This window comes from Oncorhynchus masou, chromosome 25 (genome assembly GCF_036934945.1).
Source record: "Oncorhynchus masou masou isolate Uvic2021 chromosome 25, UVic_Omas_1.1, whole genome shotgun sequence".
In the NCBI taxonomy this organism is placed as follows: domain Eukaryota; kingdom Metazoa; phylum Chordata; class Actinopteri; order Salmoniformes; family Salmonidae; genus Oncorhynchus; species Oncorhynchus masou.
In genome coordinates this window covers 8,759,753-8,782,623 of record NC_088236.1, presented here as the reverse complement: position 1 = coordinate 8,782,623, position 22,871 = coordinate 8,759,753, and the positions used below count along the sequence as shown (strand labels likewise).

The following is a 22,871-nucleotide window of genomic DNA, read 5'->3' as shown; positions in this document are numbered from 1 at the left end:
TATGTCTGTCTGTCTGTCTGTCTGTCTGTCTGTCTGTCTGTCTGTCTATGTCTGTCTATGTCTGTCTCTGTCTGTCTGTCTGTCTGTCTGTCTGTCTGTCTGTCTGTCTGTCTGTCTGTCTGTCTGTGTCTGTCTCTGTGTCTGTCTGTCTGTCTGTCTGTCTGTCTGTCTGTCTGTCTGTCTGTCTCTTTCTTCCTTCAGGATGATTCATCTTTCTAGGATTATTTCTGAGTTGGGATTACTCCTCCTGAGGAGGTGTTGAGTCTGGATTAGTCTGCCCCTGTGTCAGGGTGCGTATGAGGAAGCTGTCTAAATGTACGCATATCCAAAGGATTTAAGTAGTTGTTAGTGATGAAAGTATGTAAAGATTGTGGAAGTCTTAAGATCTGTGAGCTCAAATGAGATGGGTGAGCTCATAGGCCTGTTTGACAGTCTGATGAAGCTGTGGGAGAGAGAGGAGAGTGAGAGGAGGACTTCACCTCACGTGGCAGTGACTCATGAGTCATCCACTGCCGAACTGAATGAATGACAAGACCGGTGGCAGGTAGCCTAGCGGTTTGAGAAGCAAGCCAGCTACCAGAGTGTTGCCAGTTTGAATCCCGGGTCCTACGGGGAAAATCAGATGTACAGTATGTAGCAATGACTACAATGCTATAAAGGTGCCTTTTCTGACAAAGCCAATTGACAGTGTCCAGCGTTGGCAATTAAACCACTCTGTCTTAATCAGCAGGGGGTTGTCGAATCATCAGAGCTCGAATCAAATCCTAGATTCCATTGCCTGCCATTGTGAGATTTAGCAAGGCACTCAACCCCACAGAACTACAGCTCCCAGCACCTATCCTAAACCTGTATGTACTGTATGTGTCTTTTTTTTTTAAACTTTTTTTTACTAGGGAAGTCAGTTAAGAACAAATTCTTATTTTCAATGACGGCCTAGGAACAATGGGTTAACTGCCTGTTCAGCGGCAGAACGGCAGATTTGTACCATGTCAGCTCGATGATTCAAACTTGCAACCTTTCGGTTACTAGTCCAACGCTCTAACCACTAGGCTACCCTGCCGCCCTTTGGAGGGGGGGGGTTAAAAGCGTAAGTTAAATTTGGGACCAATAAAGTGATGTTAATGTTAAGGACAGTGTCTTTTGGAGCCAAACCACAAGTTTCTTAAGATCTTCATATATCACATTGATATAAGTATGTTTTACATTGTGTGATAGTGTGTTTCTCTAATACTATCTCTCTCTCTCTCTCTCTCTCTCTCTCTCTCTCTCTCTATCTCTCGCTCTTTCTCTCTCTCTCTAACTCTCTCTCTCTCGCTCTTTTCTCTCTCTCTCTCTCTCTCTCTCTCTTTCTCTCTCTCTCTCTCGCTCTTTCTCTCGGTCTCTCTCTCTCTCGCTCTTTCTCTCTTTCTCTCTCTTTCTCCCTCTCTCTCTCTCTCTCTCTCTCTCTCTCTCTTTCTCTCTCCCGTTCTCTCTTTCTCTCTCTCTCTTCCAGATGTACCACTCAGACCACAGAGTCAATTTCCCTGACCGCTCCTTCAGCATTCCAGGCCCTGGAACTTTGGGTTTAGCATCTAACCACTGAACCAACTCCCTGTCTGATACCCCTCCACATATCCTATACCCCCTACCCCAGCACCCACACAGCCTTTCCCCCTGCCCCCTGTCTGAACCCCTATACCCGGGTACACCCAGGGACCATGGACAACCCCCCCAAGCTGTCTGGCGAGACCCTGATTGTTCACCACATCCCCCTGGTACACTGTCAGGTGACTGGTGGGCGGCAGGGCTGTGGTGGAGGAGGGGGGTCCCTGAAGAGATCAAACCCTTTCAGCTACCCAGAAACCCTGGGCTTGAGTCGCACCACCTCCCTTCCTGAGCAGGATGTACTCCAGAGGGAAGCCCTGGTATACAGCAGCCTCATCCAGACCTCCACAGGAGGAGGAGGAGAGGGAGAGGGAGGAGGAGGAGGGAGAGGAGGCAGCACGGGGAGCGATGATTCGTCGGTGACATCCAGTAACTGCGAGGACCAGGTGATGGTGATGGTGGCCCACACTATGCCCAGGGTGAAGCCAAGAGAACAGGTCAACAACCCACTCCGGCCCCGTCACAACCCTTTTCTGCTCAACACGGAGGAGGATGATGATGATGAGGAGGAGGAAGAAGAGGAAGATGATGGTGATAACCTGAACGGTTACTTGGAAGACTCCTCCTTTCATCTCCATGGCGATACAAACTCCGCCCTGGACGAGGAGGGAGACGGGATTGCACCCTTTCACCTCCACGACCTGGGGTCCACCACACACAAGCCCTTCCTGTTGCACAGCACCCTGGGTAAACACTCTTGGGGCTGCTCAGGGAGGCTGGACTCCCTTAGGGGCGTGTCCTCTGATCTCTCCACCCACCTGGAGGGCCTGGACCTGCTGGGATTGGACAGTCCACGTCGCCACGGCAGCAGTGGCTCCACCCTCTCCATGGACTGCGGTGAGCAGGAGTGGGGTGAGGATGAGGAGGAGGAAGAGGATCATCCAATGAGGGGTGGGGGACGGGGCTATAGCCAAGCTGACTCCTCCTCTGGCTCTGGCGCCACCCACCAGCGCTGCTCCTGCTGCGGCCTCTCCCAGACATATCTTGAACATTTCCCGGAACCGTTTTCAGAGTCGTCGGAACGCCAGCTGGGCTACGCCAGCGACTCTTCCTGTAACAGCTCAGATGGCGTGCTGGTTAACTTCAGCGCCATCTATAATAACATGAACAACAGCATCCCAGCAACCTCTACCAAGCCGCCACCTCTGGCCACCACGACCACCAACCTCAACAGCTCCACCGACCAATCTTGCACTTCCTCTGTCTGCATCTGCTCAGTGCTAGATGAGGAGGCAGGGAGTCGAAGAGGCTCCGGAGGTGGGGGGCTTTCTACCTAGACCTCCACACCTCCCCCACCGAACCCCCCCACCTCCACTCTCAACAACCCCCCTGCCCCTCCAGCAACACCCTGCCGTTACTCATCGAACCCCACTCTCACCCTCACCCCACCACCTCCTCCTGCACCTGCTCAGCTGAACACCAGAGGGCTCTAGACCTGGACTCCAACTGTAACTCCTATCACCCCCCCCACTCCGACTCAGGAAGTGACCTCATGTCCTGTCTGCGGGTATGAATCAATCAAATATATTTTATAAAGCCCTTTTTTTACATCAGAAGTTGTCACAAAATGCTTTACAGTGTCAAATCCTAGCTGCTGTTGAGCTAGACATTTAACCACTAAAAAGTGCTTTCTGGGTGGTGTAGTATGGCTGCTCTGTGCTCCATCCTCTCCATGTTGAGTGTCAAAATTCAGTTAGTCTAGAACAATAGTCTTCTTTCTCTTCTTCTTTCTCTTCTTCTACTCCAACGTCTTTTTCTTCTTCTACAGAGCCAGGCGCGTCTGGTGGTAACCACCCAGAACTACTATAAGCTGGTGACCTGTGACCTTTCTTCTCCGTCGCCCCCGAGCCCTGCGGGAAGCTCCGCATCGGTGGCCAGCTGCTCTGACGAGCACAGCAAGGATAGCCCTGCCCCTGACACGCCCACCGCCACCCAGCCAACCGAATACTACCTGTTCAGGCGGCCACCGGGAGGAGAGGAGGAGGAGGAAGAGGAGGAGGAGGAGGAGGAAGAGGAGGAGGGAGGAGAGTCATCACAGGTGAGTGGAGTAGGATATTAGTTCAGTTCAGAATCAGACATAGTGTTATTTGAATGAGGCTTGATAGATAGGTTAAAGAGGTGGATCAGTTACTGGAAGGTTGTTGGTTCAAGTCCTGTTCCATGCCATATCAAAGGTTTCAGATCAGGTTTCAGATCAGTACAACCATCCACTACTGTTGAAGGGCAAAGTCCCCTACTGGAGGGCTGCAGGTTTCAGATCAGTACAACCATCCACTACTGTTGAAGGGCAAAGTCCCCTACTGGAGGGCTGCAGGTTTCAGATCAGTACAACCATCCACTACTGTTGAAGGGGAAAGTCCCCTACTGGAGGGCTGCAGGTTTCAGATCAGTACAACCATCCACTACTGTTGAAGGGGAAAGTCCCCTACTGGAGGGCTGCAGGTTTCAGATCAGTACAACCATCCACTACTGTTGAAGGGCAAAGTCCCCTACTGGAGGGCTGCAGGTTTCAGATCAGTACAACCATCCACTACTGTTGAAGGGGAAAGTCCCCTACTGGAGGGCTGCAGGTTTCAGATCAGTACAACCATCCACTACTGTTGAAGGGCAAAGTCCCCTACTGGAGGGCTGCAGGTTTCAGATCAGTACAACCATCCACTACTGTTGAAGGGCAAAGTCCCCTACTGGAGGGCTGCAGGTTTCAGATCAGTACAACCATCCACTACTGTTGAAGGGCAAAGTCCCCTACTGGAGGGCTGCAGGTTTCAGATCAGTACAACCATCCACTACTGTTGAAGGAAAAGGAATGTTTTATCGTCGCCTACTTTGGCAGCTGGGTAATCTGTAATCGAGTATGTGCTTCTCAAATGGCAGCGTATTACTTACAGTGCACTGTGGGCCCTGGTTAAACACAGTGTACTATACAGGGACAACGGTGCCACTCGGGATGTAGCCTTAGTCTCTATGCCTTCAGTGTGGTGTAATTGTCAGTCATATTCATGTGTTGTAATGTTGACACTACTAACATTACAAGTCTATTTATAGTAGCTATCAGAGTTACAGTCTGGGATTCTTTCAGCTGTCTGTGGCTTCAGTCGTTTATATTTATTGAACCTTTATTTAACCAGGCAGGCAGAAGTATATTTATAGCCCGGAAAGTAAAGTTTGCTTATTGATGAGCTGGGACATCGATGCTCGTGCTCTCAAGAGAATGACTATGACTGGCCCATGTAGGAGATTTCTATTTAACACAATGGCAGAGAATGGAAGAGATCAACTTCCAATGTAGTTTGATGCAAAACAAACAAGGCTCTACTTGTTTACAAATAAGGCTCTACTCAAGTGTATTATTTATATTTTTTGACCTTTATTTAACTAGGCAAGTCAGTTGAGATCAAGTTCTTATTTTCAATGACGGCCTAGGAACAGTGGGTTAATTACCTGTTCAGGGGCAGAGCGACAGATTTGTGCCTTGTCAGCTCGGGGATTTGAACTTTCAACCTTTCGGTCACTAGTCCAACGCTCTAGCCACTAGGCTACCCTGCCGCCCCAGGGTAGCCCAGGGTAGCCTAGTGTCTGCTGTAGAAAGCATGAGATACAAACACTATTCCTGCTACATGAGCCCTGTTTGACATCAATCCAAGAATGTGTTCGTTTCTTTGTCTTTTATTCTAAGAGCTTCTCTGTCTTCTCTACACAGCGTGATGAAGATGAGGAAGAAAATGATGAAGACGAGCAGGATGGGAAGAAGAGGAAGCTGCAGGAGCAGATGGGTGGAGCCTGTTCAGACCCAATCATTGAGGGCCAGGTGTACGTCAACATCTCCCCTCCTGTGGTTGGCCGAGGACCCATCGGTGGAGGGCCCAGCCGCCCCCGTTCCCGTAGCTACGACCGGAACCTGGACATGGCCCCACCCCCTCGGCTCGGCTCATTGGAGCGCATGCTGAGCTGCCCTGTCCGTCTCAGTGAGGGCACCGCCCCCCTGGGCCCGTCCCCTCTGCCGCGGGTCACTTCCTTTGCCGAGATTGCCAAGAGCAAGAGGAAAAATGGAGGAAGCATGGGCTCTCCTTCTCTCAGGATGGGGGGAAGTTCAGATCCCTTCTCCTCCACCCACTCGGCCCACTCCCACTCCTCGGCCGACTTCTCCCCCATCCTGGAGGGCCTGGGTCAGGGTCCGAGCCACAGTTTGCCCTTCCAGCGCTGCTACAGCCAGGGCAGTGTGGACCGCCACTCACCTGGTGGTGGCGTCAGAGAGACACGCTCCAAGGCCGAAGGTAAGAACGCTGGTTATAATAATAATAATAATAATAATATTCTATGTTAAGAGCTGTAGTGATAATACATTATTATGATTGCGTTCCAAACTGACTACAATGCAGTCGCCTGGCAGATCTCACAATATCTGGATAGGTGTTTGATCCATATCAGCTAACCATGTCACGCCCTGGCCTTAGTTATCTTTGTTTTCTTTATTATTTTGGTTAGGCCAGGGTGTGACATGGGTGATGTATGGTTTTCTGTCTCATCTAGTGTGTTTATCTTGTCTAGGGGTTTTGTAAGTTTATGGGGCTGTTTCCTTTCTAGGTAATTGTATGTCTATGGTTGCCTAGATTGGTTCTCAATCAAGAGGCAGGTTTTTATCGTTGTCTCTAATTGGGAATCATATTTAGGCAGCCATGTTCTTTGGCTATATTGCCAGTTCACTTTATTATTTTGTATTTGTGTTCATGTTTAGTTTTTCTTCTTAAAAACCATGGACACCTACAACGCTGCGTATTGGTCCGATCCTTTTTTCACCTCTTCAGAGGAGGAAATCTGCCGTGACAAACAACATCATATAACATAGAAATCTGATGTCGATTGTGTAGGGTGGGTTTGGTTGGTTTCCCACAAAGACGCTAAAACAAAGAACATTTCCCACATCCCCATGAGGCCAAAGGCTATTTTAAACGTAGGGGTTTGGTTTAGGGTTAGGGTTAGAATTAGGATACGGGGTTAGTGGTTAGGTTGTGGGTTAAGGTTAGGAGGTAGGTTTAGGTTTTGGGTTAGGGTTAGGGAAAATAGGATTTTGGAAATACATGGAATACATTTTAGGGTTATAAGGTTACAGGGTTATGGTGTTATGGTGCTATGGTGTTATAGTGTTATAGTGTTGTAATGCTATAGGGTTATAGTGTTAGGGTTATGGGGTTATAGTGTTATAGGGTTATGAGGTTATAGTGTTATAGTGTTATACGGTTATAGTGTTATTGTGTTATAATGCTATAGGGTTATAGTGTTATAATGCTATAGGGTTATGGGGTTATAGAGTTATAAGGTTATAGTGTTATAAGGTTATAGTGTTATAAGGTTATAGTGTTATAAGGTTATAGTGGTATAGGGTTATAAGGTTATAGGGTTATAAGGTTATAGTGGTATAGGGTTATAAGGTTATAGGGTTATAAGGTTATAGTGGTATAGGGTTATAGTGGTATAGGGTTATAAGGCTATAGGGTTATAAGGTTATAGTGTTATAAGGTTATAGTGGTATAGGGTTATAGTGGTATAAGGTTATAAGGTTATAGGGTTATAAGGTTATAGTGTTATAAGGTTATAGTGTTATAAGGTTATAGTGGTATAAGGTTATAGTGGTATAGGGTTATAGTGGTATAAGGTTATAAGGTTATAGGGTTATAAGGTTATAGTTTTATAGGGTTATAAAGTTATAGTGGTATAGGGTTATAAGGTTATAGTGGTATAGGGTTATAAGGTTATATTGGTATAGGGTTATAAGGTTATAGTGGTATAGGGTTATAAGGTTATAGTGGTATAGGGTTATAAGGTTATAGTGGTATAGGGTTATAAGGTTATATTGGTATAGGGTTATAAGGTTATAGTGGTATAGGGTTATAAGGTTATATTGGTATAGGGTTATAAGGTTATATTGGTATAGGGTTATAAGGTTATAGTGGTATAGGGTTATAAGGTTATAGTGGTATAGGGTTATAAGGTTATAGTGGTATAGGGTTATAAGGTTATAGGGTTATAGGGTTATAAGGTTATAGTGGTATAGGGTTATAAGGTTATAGGGTTATAGGGTTATAAGGTTATAGTGGTATAGGGTTATAAGGTTATAGTGGTATAGGGTTATAGTGGTATAGTGTTATAAAAAAAATATTACTTCAAACTTGTCATGCCCTGGTCAAAATATATTATGTTTATTCTTCATTTATTCGGTCAGGCCAGGGTGTGACATGGGTTATTGTGGTGTGTTTTTGTCTTGGGGTTTTGTGGGATGTCTAGCGTTAGTCTATGGCTGCCTGAGGCGGTTCTCAATCAGAGTCAGGTGATTATCGTTGTCTCTGATTGGGAACCATATTTAGGCAGCCATATTCTTTGTGTGTTTCGTGGGTGATTGTCCTTAGTGTCCTTGTTCCTGTCTCTGTGTTAGTTTACACTAGTATAGGCTGTTTCGGTTTTCTTTACGTTCTTTGTTTTGTAGTATTTGTATTGATTCGTGTTTACGTTTGTTGATTAAACATGGATTGCAATCTACACGCTGCATTTTGGTCCGACTCTCCTTCACCGCATGAAAACCGTTACATTATAAGGTTATAGTGGTATAGGGTTATAAGGTTATAGTGGTATAGGGTTATAAGGTTATAGTGGTATAAGGTTATAAGGTTATAGTGGTATAGGGTTATAAGGTTATAGTGGTATAGGGTTATAAGGTTATAGTGGTATAGGGTTATAAGGTTATAGTGGTATAAGGTTATAGTGGTATAGGGTTATAGTGGTATAGTGTTATAAGGTTATAGTGTTATAGGGTTATAAGGTTATAGTGTCATAAGGTTATAGGGTTATAAGGTTATAGTGTTATAAGTTTATAGTGGTATAGGGTTATAAGGTTATAGGGTTATAGTGTTATAAGGTTATAGTGTTATAAGGTTATAGGGTTATAAGGTTATAGTGGTATATGGTTATAAGGTTATAGTGTTATAAGGTTATAGGGTTATAAGGTTATAGTGGTATAAGGTTATAGTGTTATAAGGTTATAGTGTTATAAGGTTATAGGGTTATAAGGTTATAGTGTTATAAGGTTATAGTGTTATAAGGTTATAGTGGTATAGGGTTATAAGGTTATAGTGTAATAAGGTTATAAGGTTATAGTGGTATAAGGTTATAAGGTTATAGTGGTATAGGGTTATAAGGTTATAGTGGTATAGGGTTATACGGTTATAGTGGTATAGTGTTATAAGGTTATAGTGTTATAAGGTTATAGTGGTATAGGGTTATAAGGTTATAGTGTAATAAGGTTATAAGGTTATAGTGGTATAAGGTTATAAGGTTATAGTGGTATAGGGTTATAAGGTTATAGTGGTATAGGGTTATAAGGTTATAGAGTTATAGGGTTATACGGTTATAGTGGTATAGTGTTATAAGGTTATAGTGTTATAAGGTTATAGTGGTATAGGGTTATAAGGTTATAGTGTAATAAGGTTATAAGGTTATAGTGGTATAGGGTTATAAGGTTATAGGGTTATAAGGTTATAGTGGTATAAGGTTATAAGGTTATAGTGGTATAGGGTTATAAGGTTATAGTGGTATAGGGTTATAAGGTTATAGGGTTATAGGGTTATAAGGTTATAGGGTTATGGGGTTATAAGATTATAGTGTTGTAAGGTTATACAGTTATAGGTTGTTTTGGAGACTTGTTAAAGTGTTGGCGATGTTCTAACATTGGTGTGTTACAGTTCTATGATATTGAGGTGTTACAGTTCTATGTTATTGATGTGTTACAGTACTATGTTATAGATGTGTTACAGTTCTATGTTATAGATGTGCTACAGTTCTATAATATTGATGTGTTACAGTTCTATAATATTGACGTGTTATAGTTCTATGTTATTGATGTGTTACAGTTCTATGTTATAGATGTGTTACAGTTCTATAATATTGATGTGTTACAGTTCTATAATATTGATGTGTTATAGTTCTATGTTATTGATGTGTTACAGTTCTATGTTATTGATGTGTTACAGTTCTATAATATTGATGTGTTATAGTTCCATGTTATTGAGGCATTTTATCATCTCTAGTTTGGATAGTCTTGTATGAGTGAGTTTGGTTCTGTATGTTTTCTCCTTTTCCATTAACAAATAACAATGGCTAAATATGACCAAGGCATGTGAAGGATGAAATAGATGGGAATGTGACACCAGGTGATGATATATATATATATATATATATGAACAGTGGCAGCAGGCTCACTGTGTCTGCTTATAAAACCACCCTGATCTTTCTTTTCAGCCCACAGAAATACAGTAAACAAACAGTGTTTGGAATTCCTATGAATTCCTCTGTGGAACACTGTGTCAGACGACTCTGAATGGAATGTTCTAGTAGGACAGTCAGACTGCGGGAGGGAGTATACTAGTGGCGTCGTTCCAGTGGGAGAGATCCCCTTTTTAATTCCACTGAGCCAAACCAAACTAAGCCGAGCTGCACTGCGCTAGCCTGGCTACACGTCAATCACCATAGTTACTAGAACCAGCACAGGATTCTTAGAGCGAGAGATACAAAGAGGAGAAAGAGAGAGGGAGAAACACACATTCCAGTCACTCTAGAGAGGCCAACCCTGATGTCCAAGAGCTTTCTCACAGTAAAACATGATGACAGCCTGTAATGTACAAACCACTGTGATATAGGAACAGATTAGAAGCAGATTGAGGACAGGGGATATGGTTTGGTATCGTTGGGCGCAGGTATGGGTTGAAGGGATTGTAGAAAGGATAGGGGGGAGGGGAGAGGAGGGAAACAGTAGATGTGGATCGACAGTAGAAGGGGGAGAGGAGGGAGGACTGAAGAGAGGTGAATGGAGAGAGAACACAATAGTAGAATAGCATTTGTCACACAGCAAGTATCACAGTGTCGAGTAACAACTAATAACTTGATTATAGGCCGACACCATTTTCTCTAATGCTGTATAAGAAAGAGACTATTGGAATATATGATAGCTAATCGTTTAAAAAGAGCTCAAATAATATACATTTTCACAATAAAAAGGCTTTGACTGTAATGGGTGCGTGCTGGTGGCAGGAACGCCAGGCGCTGTAACGGCGTTCTTCGTTTGTCGAAAGAAAGTCGGACCGAAATGCAGCGTGGTGGTTACTCATGTCTTTAATGAATGAATCACGGTACATGAAATAACTGAAAAATAAATAACAACAAAACGGAACGTGAAACCTAATTACAGCCTGTCTGGTGAAACACAGAGACAGAGACAGGAACAATCACCCACGAAATACAAAGTGAAACCCAGGCTACCTAAATACGGTTCCCAATCAGAGACAACGAGAATCACCTGACTCTGATTGAGAACCGCCTCAGGCAGCCAAGCCTATGCAACACCCCTACTCAGCCGCAATCCCAATAACTACAAAACCCCAACACGAAATACAACAACATGTCACACCCTGGCCTGACCAACTAATTAACGAAAACACAAAATACTAAGACCAAGGCGTGACAGGCGCAGGAGAACGAACTTGGTATAAACGGAGTCGTTTAATAAGTGCACACAAACTCAGAAAACCAACATTTACAAAAAAATATGAAAGTGGGTAAAAACCCGTCGCACACAAGAACATAACTAATACATACAACAAACAATCACCGACCAGGACATGAGGGGAAACAGAGGGTTAAATACACACCAGAACATAACTAGCACCAACACATACAACAAACAATCACCGACCAGGACATGAGGGGAAACAGAGGGTTAAATACACACCAGAACATAACTAGCACCAATACATACAACAAACAATCACCGACCAGGACATGAGGGGAAACAGAGGGTTAAATACACAACATGGAATTGATGGGTTTGGAACCAGGTGTGAAGGAAGACAAGACAAAACAAATGGAAAATGAAAAATGGATCAGTGATGGCTAGACGGTCTGTGACTTTCGACCGCCGCCCGAACAAGGAGAGGGGCCAACTTCAACGGAAGTTGTGACATTGACTAAAATGTAATTAAATGATCTGTGACCCTAGCTAGGTTTCCATGGTGACAGATTTTCATGCAAATATTTAAAAAATCTACGTAAACAAAATATACACGTTTTCCCACCCTTAGTGTTTCCACCAAACAGACTTTTTGCTTAATAAAAATTGGTGCGTGATCAGTTAGTGTGCAAAGAAATGTACCTTTTACGCTTAAGTTTTCATCTATCAAAAAAATAATCTAATGTTCAATTGTGCATTGTCATCTCTACCGATAGTTTTGTCACAAACTGTTGTGATAAATAGCAAGTGTGCCGACTCTGGTCTTGGCACCTGCGTTACAGCCGACAGCTGGCTGTGTGGTGTGGGTAAACTCTGCGGGAAGCTAGTCTATATGATGAGATTATGATGGATAAGAGACAGAATATTTTTTTGGGGGGGGGGGGGGTCAAACGGCAATCAAGCATCGATCATCATGTCACCAGAATAAGACATCTCGACATCTATTGGAAAGGAGCATCAAGGTCATACCATGCACGTTCACCACCCTGTGAAGTTCATCATCATTTATTTAATCTGTAGCCTAATCATCTGCATGCTTTCCCGAGTCCTATTGGGCGGACCACACGCCATGGCATCACGTGACTCCAAGTTTACTCTTGATCGGATGGTTATTATATCAATATTTGCACATAAAGGCGTTTCCATGGCATAACACAAATACATCCCACCATGTCGAACAAACTAATTAAATAATCTGTCAGCATTTAGAAAATTGTACCGAAACTTCCTTGTTTCCATCAATGCTGTCATGATTTGTTTTTCTCATACAGTATGACTTAACTTGCATAAAAACTGTGGATGGAAATGTGGTTACTCCTACAGCCTAATAGGATAGACCATAACATAATTATTTTATTTTATATAAAACATCAGCTTTATGACAGTTTTTATGAGTGCACCTGATAAAAAATACGCACCGGTAGCCGAGACACCTGTTTCATGCATGAGGCTTGTTTTTATTGTCGGTCAATCAAAGCTGCACTACAGTCAGCTGCTCCATGTGTACAGTCAGCTGCTCCATGTGTACAGTCAGCTGCTCCATGTGTACAGTCAGCTGCTCCATGTGTACAGTCAGCTGCTCCATGTGTACAGTCAGCTGCTCTATGTGTACAGTCAGCTGCTCCATGTGTACAGTCAGCTGCTCCATGTGTACAGTCAGCTGCTCCATGTGTACAGTCAGCTGCTCCATGTGTACAGCCAGCTGCTCCATGTGTACAGTCAGCTGCTCCATGTGTACAGTGAGCTTCTCCTTGTGTACAGTCAGCTGCTCCATGTGTACAGTCAGCTGCTCCATGTGTACAGTCAGCTGCTCCATGTGTACAGCCAGGTACTCTGTGTGTACAGTCAGCTGCTCCTTGTGTACAGCCAGCTGCTCCATGTGTACAGTCAGCTGCTCCATGTGTACAGTCAGGTACTCTGTGTGTACAGCCAGCTGCTCCGTGTGTACAGTCAGCTGCTCCATGTGTACAGTCAGGTACTCTGTGTGTACAGTCAGCTGCTCCATGTGTACAGTCAGCTGCTCCATGTGTACAGTCAGGTACTCTGTGTGTACAGCCAGCTGCTCCGTGTGTACAGTCAGCTGCTCCATGTGTACAGCCAGCTGCTCCGTGTGTACAGTCAGCTGCTCCATGTGTACAGTCAGGTACTCTGTGTGTACAGTCAGCTGCTCCATGTGTACAGTCAGCTGCTCCATGTGTACAGCCAGCTGCTCCATGTGTACAGTCAGCTGCTCCATGTGTACAGCCAGCTGCTCCGTGTGTACAGTCAGCTGCTCCATGTGTACAGTCAGGTACTCTGTGTGTACAGTCAGCTGCTCCATGTGTACAGTCAGCTGCTCCATGTGTACAGCCAGCTGCTCCATGTGTACAGTCAGCTGCTCCATGTGTACAGTCAGCTGCTCCATGTGTACACTCAGCTGCTCCATGTGTACAGGTAGCTGCTCCATGTGTACAGTCAGCTGCTCCATGTGTACAGTCAACGATGGGTGTTGGTACTTGGATTATGTTATTATGTTTTGCACTTTAAGAAAGTAGCAATAAAGTGCCAATTATTCCAGAATAAAGTCTACATTTCATTTTGAGAAAAAAAGTCACAATTTGGAGAGTGAAGTCGCAGTTATATTTCAAGATTAACGTAGGGGATTTGGTTAAGTGCATGTCTCCCTGGCTTCCTGTTGCTATGCATGGTACCGTTTAAATGCCTGCAGTTAGATGACCTTGTCACGATCGTCATAATGATGAGACCAAGTGTTAAGAGATTTGATCAAAGTTTAACATGAATGATTAAATAATTCTACTCAGAAACTTAACCATTAGGGATCAGAGGTCATGGACCTAGGAAGAAAGGAGTGTACGTGGGGGTAGAAAGCGAACGGAGAGGAGCATTAACCTACGTTGGAACCGACCCGGGATGTAAATCTGTGGAGAAAAGAGAGGACAGGGAGAACTCCTCCAGAGCTCTAGTATCTGGGGGAGCCTGGAACTGTCAGCTGAGGGGTTATAAACTGTGGTGAGACTCATGAGAAAATCCCTATGTTGGTGTGTATGTATGTACGTAGGTTAGGCTGGTATAGAAATTAATGTATTTGTGTAAACTGCAGAGCTCTCGCAAATAAATCGGGATCTGATCAATTGTGAGCTGGGAATTCTGTCTGTTATATTTAAGACCAGAACTTTACAACCTCTGGGGATCAGACAGATAAAGATCATTGGAATTTATGAACATTGATTTAAAAAAATGACTTGACACCAAGGCGCAGTGTGAATAGAGCTCCACGTATTTTTAATGAACTGAAACTCACCAAAACAAAAACAACAAACAACCAAAGGAAACGTGAAGCTACTGTTGTGCACTCCGGCACCTAACTGTAGACAAGATACCAGAAAGTGGGGAAAAAGGAGCTGCCTAAATATGATCCCCAATCAGAGACAACGATAAACAGCTGGTTCTGATTAGGAACCATATCAAGCCAACATAGAAAAACAAAACATAGAATGTACAAAAAACCCTAGACATACAAAACTAGAGTACCCACCCTAGTCACACCCTAACCTAACGAAAATATATAGAAAAATAGAGCTATCTAAGGTCAGGGCGTAACAGACCTGGTGAAACTATACTATAAAATTGGCTTTAGTAAGAATTCATTTTTTTAAATCTTTTAGCACAAAATAACAATATTATTCTAAATATTAGGAGCTGGATAAGGTAGGAGGAGCTACGGAGCTCTGTTTGCGTCACATTACAAAACTTCAGCCGCACAAAAGTACCTAGAAGTATGTAGGGAGCTACGCAAACCATTCGCCGGAGACTTAGTTGGCTACTGCAGCTAGCTAGCTCCTTTACAACAATGGGATGCAGTCAAGCCAGGCAGATAACCTTTGGCTGCTACAAGTCTCTCTCTCTCCCTCCATGTCACACACACAGACTGTAACACACACAGACTGTAACACACACAGACTGTCACACACACAGACTGTAACACACACAGACTGTAACACACACAGACTGTAACACACACAGGCTGTAACACACACAGACTGTAACACACACAGACTGTAACACACACAGACTGTCACACACACAGACTGTAACACACACAGACTGTAACACACACAGACTGTAACACACACAGACTGTAACACACACAGACTGTCACACACACAGACTGTAACACACACAGGCTGTAACACACACAGACTGTAACACACACAGACTGTCACACACACAGACTGTAACACACACAGACTGTAACACACACAGACTGTAACACACACAGGCTGTAACACACACAGACTGTAACACACACAGACTGTAACACACACAGACTGTCACACACACAGACTGTAACACACACAGGCTGTAACACACACAGACTGTAACACACACAGACTGTCACACACACAGACTGTAACACACACAGACTGTAACACACACAGACTGTAACACACACAGACTGTAACACACACAGGCCCCTGCTCCTCTCCCACCGCTTCCTCATCTTCCGCTGAAACAAGCGGAGCTCGGCGCACCAGCTCTCTCCCGAGTCGCGCGATCAAGTCTCCATTGAAGTTACATATATTTTTGTGTCTTTAAAACACATGTATTTCAACTATACGGATATCAGAAAAATATCATGATATTATTAAATTGTGAAATCATTTCAAATGCCCATCACTAGTTATTAATATCATACATACTACATTCAATTGCATTGGTCTACTGCAATGTGTTGTGTAGTCTTTAGAAGTTGTGTTTGCTATGATGCTGTGGACATCCATTAATGAGGCAGCCCTTCTCTGATTCAGAGAGGTTGGGTTAAATGCAGAAGAATGCATTCAGTTGTGCAACTGACTAGGTATCCCCTTCCCTTTAATGATGCCTACAGGAGAGGTGACCTGACAGGGAATGCTTAGCTACATAATTGATTAATCCATGAATGAGGAGAGAAAGGGTTGAGGAGAGAGAGAGAGAGAGAGAGAGAGGAGATGACAGCGAGAGAGGGAATGAAAAAGAGAGAGAGATGACATAGAGCAGATGGGGTGAGTGTACAGATGAGAGAAGGACATGTCTAGAGATGAGAGAAGGAGATGGCTAGATATATAGATGAGAGAGGGACATGACTAGAGGTTAGAGAGGGACATGACTAGAGGTTAGAGAGGGACATGGCTAGAGATATAGATGAGAGAGGGAGATAGCTAGAGATATAGCTGAGAGAGAGATGGCTAGAAATGTAGATGAGAGAGGGAGATGGCTAGAGATGTAGATGAGAGAGGGAGATGGCTAGAGATGTAGATGAGAGAGGGAGATGGCTAGAGATGTAGATGGGAGATGGCTAGAGATATAGATGGGAGAGGGACATGACTAGAGATGAGAGAGGGACATGGCTAGAGACATAGATGAGAGAGAGATGGCTGGAGATATATCTGAGAGAAAGAGATGGCTAGAAATGTAGATGAGAGAGGGAGATGGCTAGAGATGAAGATGAGAGAGGGAGATGGCTAGAGATGTAGATGAGAGAGGGAGATGGCTAGAGATGTAGATGGGAGATGGCTAGAGATATAGATGGGAGAGGGACATGGCTCGAGATGAAGATGAGAGAGGGAGATGGCTAGAGATGAAGATGAGAGAGGGAGATGGCTAGAGATGTAGATGGGAGATGGCTAGAGATATAGATGGGAGAGGGACATGGCTCGAGATGAAGATGAGAGAGGGAGATGGCTAGAGATGAAGATGAGAGAGGGAGATGGCTAGAGATGTAGATGGGAGATGGCTAGAGATGTAGTTGAGAGAGGGAGATGGCTAGAGATATATCTGAGAGAGAGAGATGGCTAGAGATGTAGATGAGAGAGGGAGATGGCTAGAGATGTAGATGAGAGAGAGAGATGGCTAGAGATGTAGATGAGAGAGGGAGATGGCTAGAGATATATCTGAGAGAGAGAGATGGCTAGATATGTAGATGAGAGAGGGAGATGGCTAGAGATGTAGATGAGAGAGGGAGATGGCTAGAGATGTAGATGAGAGAGGGCGATGGCTAGAGATGTAGATGAGAGAGGGATATGGCTAGAGATGTAGATGAGAGAGGGAGATGGCTAGAGATATAGATGAGAAAGGGAGATGGCTAGAGATATAGATGAGAGAGGGACACGACTAGAGATGAGAGAGGGACATGGCTAGAGAAATAGCTGAGAGAGAGATGGCTAGAGATGTAGATGAGAGAGGGAGATAGCTAGAGATATAGATGAGAGAGGGAGATAGCTAGAGATATAGCTGAGAGAGAGATGGCTAGAGATGTATCTGAGAAAGGGAGATGGCTAGAGATGTAGGTAATAGAGGGGGATTGCTGCAGATATTGGTGAGAGAGGGGGGTGGCAAAAGATATAGATGAGAGAGGGACATGACGAGAGATGAGAGAGGGACATGGCTAGAGTTACAGATGAGAGGGACATAGCTGGAGATATATATGATAGAGTGAGATGGCTAAAGATATAGATGATAGAGGGACATGGCTAGAGTTACAGATGAGAGGGACATAGCTAGAGATATAGATGAGAGAGGGGGAATACTAGAGATATAGTTGAGAGAGAGATGGCTAGAGAGATGGCTAGAGATATAGATGAGAGAGGGAGATGGATAGAGATATAGTTGAGAGAGAGATGAGAGAGTGAGATGGCTGGACATATAGATGAGAAACAGAGATGGCTCGAGATATACAGTGGGGAGAACAAGTATTTGATACACTGCCGATTTTGCAGGTTTTGTCATTTTTATCATAGGTGCACTTCAACTGTGAGAGACGGAATCTAAAACAAAAATCCAGAAAATCACAATGTATGATTTTTAAGTCATTAATTTGCATTTTATTGCATGACATAAGTATTTGATCACCTACCAACCAGTAAGAATTCCGGCTCTCACAGACCTGTTAGTTTTTCTTTAAGAAGCTCTCCTGTTCTCCACTCATTACCTGTATTAACTGCACCTGTTTGAACTCGTTACCTGTATAAAAGACACCTGTCCACACACTCAATCAAACAGACTCCAACCTCTCCACAATGGCCAAGACCAGAGAGCTGTGTAAGGACATCAGGGATAAAATTGTAGACCTGCACAAGGCTGGGATGGGCTACAGGACAATAGGCAAGCAGCTTGGTGAGAAGACAACAACTGTTGGCGCAATTATTAGAAAATTGATGAAGTTCAAGATGACGGTCAATCCCCCTCTGTCTGGGCGCCATGCAAGATCTCACCTCGTGGGGCATCAATGATCATGAGGAAGGTGAGGGATCAGCCCAGAACTACACGGCAGGACCTGGTCAATGACCTGAAGAGAGCTGGGACCACAGTCTCAAGGAAAAGCATTAGTAACACACTATGCCGTCATGGATTAAAATCCTGCAGCACATGCAAGGTCCCCCTGCTCAAGCCAACGCATGTCCAGGCCCATCTGAAGTTTTCCAATGACCATCTGGATGATCCAGAGGAGGAATGGGAGATGGTCTTGTGGTCTGATGAGATAGAAATAGAGCTTTTTTGTCTAAACTCCACTCGCCGTGTTTGGAGGAAGAAGAAGGATGAGTACAACCCCAAGAACACCATCCCAACCGTGAAGCATGGAGGTGGAAATATCATTCTTTGGGGATGCTTTTCTGCAAAGGGGACAGGACAACTGCACCGTATTGAGGGGAGGATGGATGGGGCCATGTATCTCAAGATCTTGTCCAACAACCTCCTTCCCTCAGTAAGAGCATTGTGGCTGGGTCTTCCAGCATGACAACGACCTGAAACACACAGCCAGGGCAACTAAGGAGTGGCTCCGTAAGAAGCATCTCAAGGTCCTGGGGTGGGCTAGCCAGTCTCCAGACCTGAACCCAATTGAAAATCTTTGGAGGGAGCTGAAAGTCCGTATTGCCCAGCGACAGCCCCGAAACCTGAAGGATCTGGAGAAGTTCTGTATGGAAGAGTGGGCCAAAATCCCTGCTGCAGTGTGTTCAAACCTGGTCAAGAACTACAGGAAACGTATGATCTCTGTAATTGCAAACAAAGGTTTCTGTACCAAATATTAAGTTCTGCTTTTCTGATGTATCAAATACTTATATCATGCAATAAAATGCAAATTAATTACTTAAAAATCATACAATGTGATTTGCTGGATTTTTGTTTTAGATTCTGTCTCTAACAGTTGAAGTGTACCTATGATAAAAATTACAGACCTCTACATGCTTTGTAAGTAGGAAAACCTGCAAAATCGGCAGTGTATCAAATACTTCTTCTCCCCACTGTAGATGAGAGAGTTGGATGGCTGGCAATATAGTTGAGAGAGATGGCTAGAGATTTAGATGAGAGAGATGGCTAGATATACCGATGAGAGAGAGCGATGGCTAGAGATATAGATGAGAGATGGAGATGGACATGGCTGGAGATATAGATGAGAGAGAGAGATGGCTAGAGATATAGCTGAGAGAGGGAAATGGCTATAGATATAGATGAGAGGGAGAGGCATTGTTTCTATCCTCAGAGCACAGTCCTGGCTGTGTTGTTTTGGCATCTGTCACTGCAACCATTGCTCAACACTGCCTCTGTGGCTGAGTGATGTTACTACACCCACAGTTCTACACTAACTCTTTGGTTAAAACATCTTACAACATCCCATTGCTCAACACTGCCTCTGTGGCTGAGGGATGTTACTACACCTACAGTTCTACACTAACTCTTTGGTTAAAACATTTTACAACATCCCATAGCTCAACACTGCCCCTTTGGTTAAAACATGTTACTACATCCATTGCTCAACACTGCACCTTGTGACAGAGATATGTTACTGCACCCAGGCTGACTGACATTCCATGGCGGAGCAAAAGAGACAAACAGCTTGCGCAATGTCGCTGCTCGACCTCACACACACCCCTGTGGATCACACAGCGACCGGATCGTGGAACCAAACACACATGCTGAAATTCACGCTCACACCACTGATACGCACCACTAATACACACAGAGAGACAGAAAGAAGAAAAATGGCTGTTCTTCAATCTCTGGTGCTTCTGCTATAGGACAGAGTGACGCAGTATTATTCAGGTCTTCTCTCCCCGGCCGTGTGTGTGTGTGTGTGTGTGTGTGTGTGTGTGTCATAGTATACTGTGTCTCTTGAAGGGCAGTCTGGGCTGTTTGTACTAACAACTCTCTGTCTGTTGACTGTAGCAGCTTACTGGATCATGACTGGGCAATTTGTGTTTGTCTCTGTAAATCAATTCAACTTAACCTTTATTTTCCCAACATGTTTACAAAATATTACATGTAATATTTACTTAAATGCTAGCTTTGTAATACAGACTGGGTAATGGCTGATGTGGTTACTGTGTTACAGGTATTATCAGACTGTGTAATGGCTGATGTGGTTACTGTGTTACAGGTATTATCAGACTGTGTAATGGCTGATGTGGTTACTGTGTTACAGGTATCATCAGACTGGGTAATGGCTGATGTGGTTACTGTGTTACAGGTATCATCAGACTGGGTAATGGCTGATGTGGTTACTGTGTTACAGGTATTATCAGACTGTGTAATGGCTGATGTGGTTACTGTGTTACAGGTATCATCAGACTGGGTAATGGCTGATGTGGTTACTGTGTTACAGGTATTATCAGAAAGGGCTGATGTGGTTACTGTGTTACAGGTATCATCAGAGCATGTGGTTTGACGATGATGACTGAGCGAAAATGGAGAATTGGGCGAACTGTAAATGTCAACCATTCCTGGCCTTGTCTTTCCTCTCTCTCTGTCTCTGTCTCTGTCTCTGTCTCTCTCTTTCTCTGTCTTTCCTCTCTCTCTCTCTCCCTCTCTGTCTCTGTCTCTCTCTCTGTCTCTGTCTCTCTCTCTCTCTCTCTCTGTCTCTCTCTCTCACTCTCTGTCTCTCTCTTTCTCTGTCTTTCCTCTCTCTCTCTCCCTCTCTGTCTCTGTCTCTCTCTCTCTGTCTCTGTCTCTCCCTCTCTCTCTCTGTCTCTCTCTCTCTCTCTCTCTCTGTCTCTCTCTCTCTCTCTCTCTCTCTCTCTCTCTCTCTCTCTGTCTCTCTCTCTCTCTCTTTCTCTCTCTCTCTCTGTCTCTCTCTGTCTCTCTCTCTCTCTGTCTCTCTCTCTCTGTCTCTCTCTCTGTTTCTCTCTCTCTCTGTCTCTCTCTCTCTCTCTCTCTCTCTCTCTGTCTCTCTTTCTCTCTCTCTCTGTCTCTCTCTGTCTCTCTCTCTGTCTCTCTCTCTCTCTCTCTCTCTCTCTCTCTCTCTCTCTGCATCCAGGTGGTCTCTCCAGCTCTTCATCCAGCTCAGCAGTGGTGCGTTACACTAAAGACCAGCGTCCCACCACCCTCCCCATTCAACCCTTCACCTTCCACCACCAGTTCTCCAAGCCGCCCCAGCCCCTGCTTCCCTTGCTGACAGGCTACGTCTCTGGGATGCAGGCCCGGGGTGGAGGGCCTTCGGGAGGTCCGGAGGGGGGTGAAGGCGCCAACGATCCAGGGCAAGACTCGATGCGTTGGTCCCAGGGTAGTGGTGGTGATGGGATGGTGTCAGCAGTGGCTAGCCTCGGTCCTGGCTCGGTCCGGCCCTCGCCACTGGGTAGCTATTCCCCGGTCCGCCTCCAGGGAGCGACATCCAGCTCAGGGACCTGTTCTACCTGTACCCCCAGCCCCCAGCCAACCCGGAGCCTCTCCTGCCCCCTCTCCACCGGGCTCCTGCCCCTTCACCATACCCCTTCACCAGCGGCACCAGCGGCAGCTGCCCATCTGCCACCCACACCTCCGCCCCCAACATTGGGGGTGAAGCGGGGTGCGGTGCCCCCCATGTTGCCTCCGGTGCAGGGCCAGGTGCAGGGTCACCACCACCACCGTGGGACCCTGCCCACTTTACCGGCCGTTCCCCAGAACAGTGAGACTTCGCTGGGATACGAGGAGACGACATTAGACTCCCTGGAGGGGAGCAGAGGACCAGGGCCCAGGACACAACATGGTAGGTGTCTCTGTTTCAGTGTGGTCCGGTCAAGGGTTTATACTGTATGTGGTTGTGTCAGTGGGGTTTGTTGGATGGTGAGTTGGCCAGTCCCCCCCCCCCCATGTCTTCTTTTAATGGATTCTACTGGTTCCTACTGATTCTACTGTTTCTTTAATTCCTACTCACCTCTCATGGTGATTCAACAGATATACCGTACACGTTTAGTGACTCTCTCTCTCTCTTTTCTTTCTTTTTCACTTTCACCCATCCTTTCTTTTGCTTATCCTCCTTTCCTTACCATGTACCATCTGCCTTCTCCCATGTACACTCACCCCATCTCTCTCTCTCTCTCTCTCTCTCTCTCAATTTCAACGCTCCTCTTCCTCTGCCTTCTCCCATGTACACTCACCCCATCTCTCTCTCTCTCTCTCTCTCTCTCTCTCAATTTCAACGCTCCTCTTCCTCTGCCTTCTCCCATGTACACTCACCCCATCTCTCTCTCTCTCTCTCTCTCTCTCTCTCTCAATTTCAACGCTCCTCTTCCTCTGCCTTCTCCCATGTACACTCACCCCATCTCTCTCTCTCTCTCTCTCTCTCTCTCAATTTCAACGCTCCTCTTCCTCTGCCTTCTCCCATGTACACTCACCCCATCTCTCTCTCTCTCTCTCTCTCTCAATTTCAACGCTCCTCTTCCTC

At 45.0% G+C, this 22,871-nt stretch overlaps 1 protein-coding gene across 1 annotated transcript in view; it reads left to right on the top strand.

The window, feature by feature from the left end:
* Positions 1–22,871, top strand: part of LOC135513738 (AP-4 complex accessory subunit RUSC2-like) — a 61,238-nt gene that overhangs the window by 15,490 nt on the left and 22,877 nt on the right. Inside the window, 5 exon segments of the mRNA XM_064936629.1 lie at positions 1,493–2,907; positions 2,910–3,151; positions 3,413–3,682; positions 5,345–5,918; positions 21,486–22,193. Of these exon segments, the coding sequence (XP_064792701.1) occupies positions 1,698–2,907; positions 2,910–3,151; positions 3,413–3,682; positions 5,345–5,918; positions 21,486–22,193 (3,004 nt within the window). The 5' untranslated portion in view covers positions 1,493–1,697.